Source organism: Apostichopus japonicus, chromosome 10 (assembly GCF_037975245.1).
Source record: "Apostichopus japonicus isolate 1M-3 chromosome 10, ASM3797524v1, whole genome shotgun sequence".
NCBI classification, from domain to species: Eukaryota; Metazoa; Echinodermata; class Holothuroidea; order Aspidochirotida; family Stichopodidae; genus Apostichopus; species Apostichopus japonicus.
In genome coordinates, this window is record NC_092570.1 from 16,598,591 (window position 1) to 16,609,094 (window position 10,504).

The 10,504-nt window shown below is 37.0% G+C and overlaps 1 protein-coding gene across 1 annotated transcript; it reads left to right on the forward strand.

Moving 5' to 3' along the window:
* Window positions 1-70: 70 nt before the first annotated feature.
* Window positions 71-8,838, forward strand: LOC139974651 (uncharacterized). The gene is made up of 5 exons (XM_071981880.1): window positions 71-761; window positions 1,070-1,146; window positions 1,916-2,089; window positions 2,351-2,431; window positions 3,215-8,838. Exons 1-5 carry the CDS (start codon window positions 470-472, stop codon window positions 4,559-4,561), a joined length of 1,971 nt encoding a protein of 656 aa, XP_071837981.1. The 5' UTR covers window positions 71-469; the 3' UTR covers window positions 4,562-8,838.
* The last annotated feature ends 1,666 nt before the right edge of the window (window positions 8,839-10,504 follow it).

Consider the following 10,504-nt stretch of genomic DNA (forward strand, 5'->3'; position numbering starts at 1 on the left):
ACCGGAGTACAGTCTACGGGCAAGAGTAAGTACCATAATGCCAAATATAAATTGCTGTTCATCTACCGCTTTCAATAATCTCCATATTAATTTTTAACTTTAAATTGCACTATTTTATAATTATTTAAATTTAAGTATATTGATATCGAAATTTGGTCTACAAGTTGGTAATAAACATTTATAAGACCTACGGATGTTGCATTTGTATGTCCAACATAAGCTGTCGTTAGTACACCCTACGCGCGAATATTGGCAGTACTTTTGGTTTACAGTTAGTTTGCAGTTCTTCCATACCAGTACAAAACCCTATGATATGCTACACTAACGCAACTTAGCATGTAGTCTGTACTTGCGTGAAAGCTAGGACGGGCAACCGTAGTAGGCTAGTAATAAGTTATGCAGCCTTTAGCCTAACATTAGTCGCGTCCAAACTTGTTTTGGAAAACATAGTCGACAAAACAGCAGACAGATGGGAGAGAGATTGCATCTTCAAGACTGCAAATGTCCGATCTGCATGTGCATTCTGATCGAACCTGTTCGAATGCCATGCAATCATGAATTGTGCATGCCCTGTTTCAAACAAAATGTTGAGGAGGCTCACTTCACTTGTCCAATTTGTCGTCTGCGCATAAGCAGTTGGGCTAGGAAGCAATCACGTCTAGGCCAGCTTGTGGATGTGGAAAGGTGGAAACAAATCCAGGAAGCATTTCCTCTTCTGTGTCAGAAGAGATTGAATGGAGACGATGAAGATAGTGAATACGGTAACTAAGTAGGCTACACTTTATCATAAAAATATGAAATTAAACTTGACACTGACAGAGGTCTGGGCCTAGCCTAGGCCTACTGTAACATACTGTAGTTACAGCCTGATAGGCCTAACATTAACAAACAAAGTTAACTGTAGCCTACAAGTTACAAGGTTAGACCAAAGTACAAGTAGAAGGTTAGACCCAGACGACCTAGCATTATTTCAGTATTTCAATATTGATTATTAGGCCTAATGTGACAAGACATGAATGTGTTGGACAATCATCCTTTATCAAATCACTGTTTTCTTAACTTCATTCAGAAACAAGCTCCCCAGTCAAGAGGAATAATGCCCAACCTGGAGAAATTCGAAAAGAGTACGAAGAAGAGATCAGTAAAGTAAGAGAACCTGTGATCATAAAATATGATTTTTTTATTAATTATTTTGTTTGAAGAACTGGACCGATTTTTATTGATCAACAATGTACCATAGTTAGGCTAGTGGTTTATAGTTTTATACTGCTAATAATGTTGTTTGCTATTCTTCAGTTTCCTCTCTATTGCCTTGACCTTGGATTGAATAGGGTCGAGTCAAGTTAATCCTGAATATAACAATGACTTGTGTGTTTATGCTGTGATGAATCCCCACTTTGATGTAGAATTTGTATAAATTTTCTTTTAAAATGAAAATGGCTTTCTCAATGTGCATCGATGATGTCATACCCATTTCCTTCAAGTTCATTTTGCTATTCTTCAGTTTCCTCTCTATTGCCTTGACCTTGGATTGAATAGGGTCAAGTCAAGTTAATCCTGAATATAACAATGACTTGTGTGTTTATGCTGTGATGAATCCCCACTTTGATGTAGAATTTGTATAAATTTTCTTTTAAAATGAAAATGGCTTTCTCAATGTGCATCGATGATGTCATACCCATTTCCTTCAAGTTCATTTTGTCCCAGACAAATAACAGGTAGATAAGCCATGCTATTGAACTGGAATAATCCAATATCAGGACTTTACTTGTCAAAGGCACTTGGCCATTTTGGCAAAAATAGAAATGAAAAGTTCATGTCGGTATGGGTTTCTCTGCAGTATGTTTCCTGCCTTAATATCCTTTGAGAGCTTCAAGCTGTTAGTTCACTGTCTTTTGCTCTTTTATTTTTACAGTTTCAGAAAATTAGGCAACAGGAGGAAAAGAAAGCAATTGAAGAAAGCGAGGCATTAATAAAGCGTCTACAGAAGGAGGAAATATTGAGATACGAAGAAGCTAAGAAGGCCAAAGAAACACAGCAACAAACTGATGAAGAATTAGCTAAGCATTTAGCAGCTAGTCTGGAAGAGGTTGGTAATGCTCTGAAATTACATTGTAGTCCAACATGGTATTTGGCCTTACATGATTAATATTAATGCATATTATTTTGAATTCCAAAATTTATCAACATAACCTTCACAGAAAATTCTGGCTAAATCTCAATCAGTTGTGCAGTACAGTAGTTGTACACACACACATAGCTGGTGTTGCGATCATCAAGTTGAGTTGGGTCGCGTTCCCTCGCACAGTGCAAGGCCAGCATGACGTTTGCTTTTTGTTTTGCTTGACAGGAAGAAAAATGGAAAAGAGAGCAGCAGTCACAAACAACAAGAGATGAAGAACTTGCCAGGAGATTGCAAAAAGAAGAACAGGTACTCATTAATGATCATGAATATTAGCTGCTGGTTGTATCTGCTGCATAACTTCTCCCATCATGCGCACAACATAATAGGGCGTTGGCATAGAGGCACATATTATGTGTAAAAACTTGGGGAAAGTTGTGTTACTTTCCAAAACTAATATTATCACCGGGCCTAAGCTTAGCACACACTCCTCGTGTAGCGAATGAGATTTATGGCAAAACAGCTTGCATATAATAACCAGGCTGGGTAGATGTTGCTTGTGGGTCGATCCATCAACCCAATTTCAGAAAATTTTGACAGGGTACCTCTTGGATTAGGCACTCCAATTTTGCAGACCTTCGTAACTCAACTAATATCTACAAATGGTGCAATATATGAGCCAACTGCAAGAGGTGACATGCAAAGCCATTGGTTGATTTTGTATGGAATGACCCATTTGCCATTCTGAGTTTGTTCAGAATGTTGTACAACTTATTATAAACTAAGCCATTATCACTTTCTCCCCCAAATATGCTATAAAGTCAAATAATGGGGATACATTTCAAAATTCAAGCATCTACTGCCACCCTGAAAGAAAATTTTACAATCTACCTAACTGTGACTTTAAATTTTATTTCAGGTTGTCCAGTGGTTTGAAAATTGTCAATCAATGGATTTGAGAGAAATTAATTATTGATCCCACACCTCTGTTGAAATTGTGGTCATATATTTCGGTCGCAAAAACCTTCTTAAGATATAGATCGAAATCAGACATATTTGGCTGATGATTTGCCTTTTCCACCTTTTCAACAGAGTCCAAGTTCTGTCATAAATCTGTCTGGACCGTCAACATCCAGCCAAAAAGGTCAGACTCCTTCTATGAAATGCGCTCGTTTGGAGCATCTGTTTAACAAGATGGAGAATAAAAAGTTTCACAGAGACGAGACAAGTGGAAGGAAAAGTACAACTCATGCCTTTGGTGCTTTCAGTCCCACTCCTGTCACCAGGTTACCCTCGATGAAGGACATCGATGTCAGCGTGCAGAGGACAAAGAGCACCGAAAGTGAAGATAGCATCACCAACGAAGTGTGCCACTTCAAGCCAATCAAAACGTCGCCAAGGACTGCCCGTCGGAGACTAGCAGATGGCTCAAGGGACTCTCCCCCGATTGTTCATTCCACTCCAAGAAACTTGTCGAATTTAAGAAGTCCCAAAAGCGGCGACACCACACCTGCTATGAAATCTCGATTGGTGGAAATGCTCTGTAAAAAACTACCAGATGCACCTACTAAATCAGACTCCAATTCGAATCGGCTTTCTAAAGAAGTGCAAGCATCACCCACAAAATATTCAAAGATGGCTGAGGATGAAACGGAGGATGTAATTCCAGATGGTAACGACAGCCATCAGAAAAAGAAGACATCTTTGATCGGACAGGATGAAGAGAAAAGCGATAAAAGGAGGATTGACATTCAAGGTAAACTGAATCAGTTCTCGCGGACAGCAACACCGGAGCTAGAGGAACAAACTCACACGGTGAGTAAACATTCTGACTGTGAAAATAGTCCTAAAGTCAGCACCAAAAGGAAAAAGGGCATTATAAGAGAAAGTGTAGAGTCTAAACCCAAGAATAAAAATTTCAAAAGACCTCACAGATCAATGACGGATGAAAACCCAAGTCCACAAAAGAAATGTAAAGTGGATGGGAAACTCAAAGACCAAAATGCTAACGACATTTTGACTAATTCGAACGATGCGACTGTGTTGGATGATGCGGAGGAGATCGAAGATATAACCAAGGGAGCCATTCCTCAGCATAGCAATGGACAAGGTGATGACAGTATTGTTTGTAATCCAGCAAATGGCATTCACAATTCTGACTCGAAAAGTCGCCAGAGAAATGTCTCGGAGGTTCACCGAAGGAGCAGTGGACAGAATACGCTCGTTAAATACATGGAGCTCATGACCGCCGAACAGAGAAAAATACAGCAAGAGGATATAGATCGCAAGATCGCTCTCGAACTGCAGAGGCAATTCGAGGAAGAATCCAAAGGGCCGCTCTCTTCCATCGTACGTACAAAAGGATCTGAGGACGCTTATCCGCTACGGGCAAACAGAAAGAGGGCTTATAGGGAAATAAGCCCCAGTCCCAAATCTTGAAGAATGGTGCGCACATAATCGACGGAAAGATGAAAACCATTGATTTTAAATTGCGTAGAATAATTAGTGTAATGCCAATGATAAAAAATTCCTTTAAAAATTGGTGATAACTGTTGTTGAGGGCATTTAATCTAGTGGACATACAGAATGTGGTTTAGGCTTCTTTTTTTTTAATGCATTAAACTTAGGAACAGTATGGGTTAATATACTCTGTTGATGAGATTTCTGAAAATATGTTGAAATGATCTTGTAGGGGTTAGAGGGTGTTGAGCATTATACCTCTGGCCTTTTATAATGGAGAAATTTGAATAAGGGGTGTTTTTTTACATCTAACTGCCAACCTCAGAGAAATTCTTTGTCATGACTTCAGTGAATTTTTTTTTTCCCATTTTAATATTTGACAATGTTTTTTTAAACTTATTTTGTGTGTAACACCTTAAAGGAAGTTGTTATGACATTTTTAGCCAGTTTTAGTTTTCTAAAATGGGTGGAGGAAGGTGGGGAAGGGGGGGGGGGTATTGATGATCATTAAACATCTGTTGATAGACAACATACCACCTCTAATAACCCCATTTTATGACATTCAACAACAGATCATTGTCTGTTCTATGCTGTTGTGTCGGTATAATTTGTAAATCATTTCAAATTTATCTGCATGAATTGCTCATACAGAAATGGTTTTAAAAAATGAATTAATGTACCACAGTTCTGTGCATTTAATAGTACTCTTTAAAAAGGGTATAAAGTCTGTCCACACATTTGAAGAAGGCATGTAACACTTTTGTAGTAAATATTTTTATTTTCGGAGTTGTAGTTAAAAGTGACATCTACGTCCTTCTGCTCTGACTAGAACACTTTAAAAAACAATTGTTTTCTTTCTTGTTTCTGCAGAAAATAAGTCACGATAGTTTCTCTCAACTTTACAAGATCTACAGAGAATTTTTTACCAAAGTAAAGAGAATTAATTATCAAAGCAATGAAAGATTCCACTTGATTCTGACAATGTTGTTACCCTGACAACATGATGGTAATTATGACACAAAAAGAGAAAATTCTCATTATGGTATCCTGATTAGTCAAGCACTTGAAGTGCAATTTCATGGATTTCAAAACAAAATACAACAAAACTAAATCTGAAGGGTGCAGTAACTTTTTATTTGACATTCTAAGACTGCTCACATTTAGTTGGTGCTTTTTATTTTATATTCAGTTTATACATTGGTTTTCTTTGTAACAAGTAAAAGTTGCTCTCATCTTGTAAATACATAGCTTGTATAATACTTGTATATAATACAGAATTATTAAATTTTAAAAACTTAAAAGAGAAATTTGTCAGGTTGTTAATCAGACCATGTCCTTCAGTCTGTTCGTAAATCAGTAGTCCCATATATTAAATTTGTTTTAATTTTTCAGACTACCAAGAGAAGTTATTATGAGATAAGAGATAGTTAGTTTCCTGTTTTCATTTTGCTTAGCAATAGTTAGGGGTTGAGAAATGTTTTCATCATCAAAAGACTACAATGACAAAACGACTGAAGTTAAGTGCAAATGTTACTATTCATGTTCCCATGTGGGTAGTAATAAGTCGTACATAACATTATAATATTGGCCAAGGTGGTAATTAATACATGAGGCTACAGTATTAATAGCCAAATGTAACCCACCCACTGCCTCTAACCCCCCCCCCTCACAGAACCCCTCTTTCTGTAAAGAATGTTATATCATACATTGATTGGCATTGCTTTTAGTAGCTATTGTATATTATTTAGTATTTTACTTTTCCAGTATATAGATATTGTCGAGGCTCTCTTGTCTGTTGTGCAAGAGTACGATTGTCAGGAGAGGAACGCTTAAAGCAGAATGCAATGGGGGAGAAATATTGAACCTTGGTAAAAGTGCCTTAATACCTTTTCACAATTTTCTCAATAACTCCTTATCAAATTGTGAGTAGATTATATAGAAATGTTTTGGTTTGTAAGGTGAACTAAAGATGATCACATTTGGATTACATTTCTTAAAGGGATCTTCTGGTGGCTGAAAAGTAGGTTGCATCTTTAGGTAAACTGCACACTTAGCATCTTAGCATCTTGTACGGTGAAGGTGACTTTTATTCAAATTAGGGGACTATTGTGTCGACACACCTGACAAAAGCTACGTAAATGATGTCATCAGGGCAGTTGAGCTGGAAAATGTGAATTTAGCACATTTCTAGTTTTCTACAAACAATTAAATTGCCTACCACTGGAATATCCTTGCAACAATTTAGGGCTTAAAGATCTGCTGTATAGACACCAACTATAACAAGCTATCATGGAAAAGTTTCTTGAGATTACATAATCGACCTGCCTTGGTCGTAAAATGACCTCTTTTTACCAGTTAGTTAGTTTTTCTTGTATGAGGGTCTTTGTGTGAACGCTGTATGATTAACTACACTGTAAACATGAACATATTTCCAGTGTTTACACAGAGCCTAATGGTGTAAAGAAGCTATGCAGGCTAATTGTAGAGCCTGAGGTCGATTTACGCCCGTGGCAGGTCGATTACGTATAGCATGTTAGAATTGGAGTAGATAAAGCAGATTTGTAAGGAAGGCTGGGATAGGGGTTGGGGTGGGTGGCATAATGGAACAAGGTTATTGGTTATCCTTCTCTGATTTGTCTATCAAGATGACAAGAGGTTGTTTTCAGTTATTAGGAGAAATGTTTCAGGTCATGTATCATCTTTGAGTCAGTTTCAAGTAGGGTAGAGATCGGAGAGAAGTGGGCTTGTCATTTCATTGGTGGATACTGGTATCTTTTTAGTATGCAATACGTAGTTCTTTCTGCGAGTGGGTTTTAAACTTGATAGTTTTTAAAATTTGATGAAATTGATTGGAAAAGGTAGATGCACTGGAAAAGTCTTTGGTATATTTTTGTAACCGAAAAGTATGGTTAAGGAATTGCTGGATTACGGGTATAGAACAGTTTGGTATTGTTCGTAGACATTTGTTATGAAATTGAAAGTAAACGTCGAGAGTTCCAGAACTTAAATATTATTGTGAAATATTTTAATTGTCACCCTGTAAAATGTTTTCCTTTTTTTTTGGTAAGAAAATTAATACATTCCTTCTTTGGATTACACAACAGTATTTCGGCATAAATTGTGCAGTGATATATTCATGATATTTAAATCCAGTGGTCACTTTTGACCCCGGGTCACTTTTCATATAGGCCGGGGTTCATTAAGCGAGCAATTTTGATTCAGATATGTCATCTCTAGCCAGTAAACCTGGTGTAAACATAAACCCATAAAAAAAAGTCCTACATTTTGGAGCTACATGCTTTCATCAATTTGTTAGATGTAACTTTAAACTCAGCCTAGACATGCATGTACCCAACGTAGCTTCTTGGCATATTAGAATTAAGACTAAACACTTTTAGTTATTATCAGGTTGCTTTGAATGATTTACCAGCGAGAACTATACCTTCTGTTTCGACAAGACGAAAAGTTTCATAAAGAGTTTTTACAGTACGATTCACTGTACTAGTGTACAGAAACGATTATTGTGGAACGCAAGACTTCAACTAGTAGCATATATCAACCAGACAGACAAAAGAAAAAATGATAATTAGACAGAGGAAAAATGGCACGCACTTATATTTTATTCAGTCATCACGATGTTTGTCCCCATTGAGGCAACATGTTTTAAAAGCTTGCAATGATAAGCTGATATGTTGTTGTGAGAAAAATGAGAAACATTTTATACTTTGTAAGATGACAAGAAATGATAGCAAGTTTTGCATTTAAGTAGCTCTCAGTCAATGCAATATTCCCAAATGGGAATGGGAAATCTCCTTCACCCTTGCTAACCCCCTCCCCGCTCCTCCTCTTCACGGGTGAGACATCCAGGTAGGAAGTGAGAACATCCAACTTTGGCCAAATACCTGTTTGAAAGCATTTGACCAAGGCTGTAACCGAGAAAACAGAAACGTTAAATCCCAAATTTGAATTAAAATACTTCCATATGTATTACCAGCCTTGTGGAAGTTGTCTCGGGTATTGACTATATCATAGTCTTATTACTCTTGTATAATGTTAGATTACCATTGCTGGCAAAGGGATAAAATTAGCTATGGCAGTAAATATAATATTTGGGGCAAACCTGACATACCCTATTTTTAACTTTTAGTGGGGATTACATTAGAGTGCCTTCCCGTATGAAATTGAATCAATTCCACAGATTAAATTAACAGTTTCCTGTGATTTAATAAAAAGATGTATTTGCTTGTTTTACATTGCTTATTTGCATTCATTTGTTGTTGTTTTTTTAAGGGGGGGGGGGGATCATCCATTCACCCATGGTTATAATGCAATTCAACTGAAGATCAGCCCATTGTGATTTAAAAGTCATCTGCATTGTATCACAGCCAGTTGGGAAAAAGTATAAACAATAGTTTTGGAACTTGATTTAAATATTTTGAATTTTTTAAATTCGGATATTCTGCTAGCTTGTTTATATTTTGGTTTTATTCTAAGTCCCACTAATCACTTCTAAACTATTGAAATGTGAAGTTTTCTTTCCTCTTTACAGTTAATACAAAATGCACATTCATTATGGCCATAAATAGCAACATTAATATATGAGGGGTGACATGCTTGCATCATCAACAAGACTGTACTAATATCTTGATTAAAAAAAATATCATGCACAGCTTGTTGGTTTACAGCAAAACAAAAACAGTGGCCCTATTTGGTATTATGTACATGCAGCTCTCTGTTTCAAATTTTCAGCAATATTGACCCCAAAGGTAAGGAAAACATAAATGTTACTCTGCAAGTAGCACTGGTGAAATATTCAGCTTCATGTAAACAACTTCTCAGAAGCGCTGGTCAAGGTGCCCATCAATTAAAGTGGCTGGACTACTAAGTCTAACACTCAGATCACTAGGTCAGTTCCTCAGATGCAAACAAAGCTCAATGGGAAAACAATAATTGCAGAACAAGGCTCTGGATCCAGCACTACCATGGAGTTCATCCCTAGTTCGTAAAGTGGGGACAGAAACCAATCCTACCCTCACTTTGAAATTATGGGGAGGCTGAATCCCTGATCCCACGCTTATGAATATTCTATCACTGCTATAGGCTCATGTACTAATTCCTTCAAGTTTCATATTTCCCTTAGTTTACATGGATTTATTGTTTCAGTTAAACAGTTGGATAAAAACATTGCTCTGCGATAGAATTGGCTATTCGCATATTTGAAGGGTTTCAAAAACCTTGCGGTACATATAACATCTGCGCGGTGGCCATATGGGAATTGTGACCTGCAACATCCTTACAGTATCTGTACATTGTAGTGTATGGTTTTCCTACAGGCTCTGTGGGCGTCATCGGTTTGTGAGGGACTGAATCAAATAAAACATAGCTTTAGTTATTACAACATGGAAGAAGAAATTTAAAACTTGTCCCTTCACTAATAAATTTGTTATAAAGTAGGCCCAGGGAGTCTTCTACTTTGTTAAGCTGTTGTACGCTTTTTGGAAGACTTCCTTCACACTGTAAATTTACACGTGAAAAACAAATAAATCAAATACAATAGGTGTCCCTTAATCAAAACGTGCTGTCTCTCAGGTACTAACAATTGGCATGTCTAATTGAAGAATACTTTACAAAGGAACAAGGCACTACCATAGATGTAGGCCTACAAACATGTATTGTAGCATATTTTAGAAGTCTGCCAAGGTACCTTGTTTAAAAATCATCTTTCTTCTGTAATACTAATATCTTCACTTTGCAAATAAATCTCTACTTGAAACTCTCAGATGTCTTTGAGTTGTCGTGAAATACAATTTATCACTTCATAAACAGCAAAAAGGATGCATGCATTTGTCACAAACATTAAATCTTCATTGTCAATTGCTTGGAACTTGAATGTAGAAAAAGGACTGCAGTGTTGCATCTGAA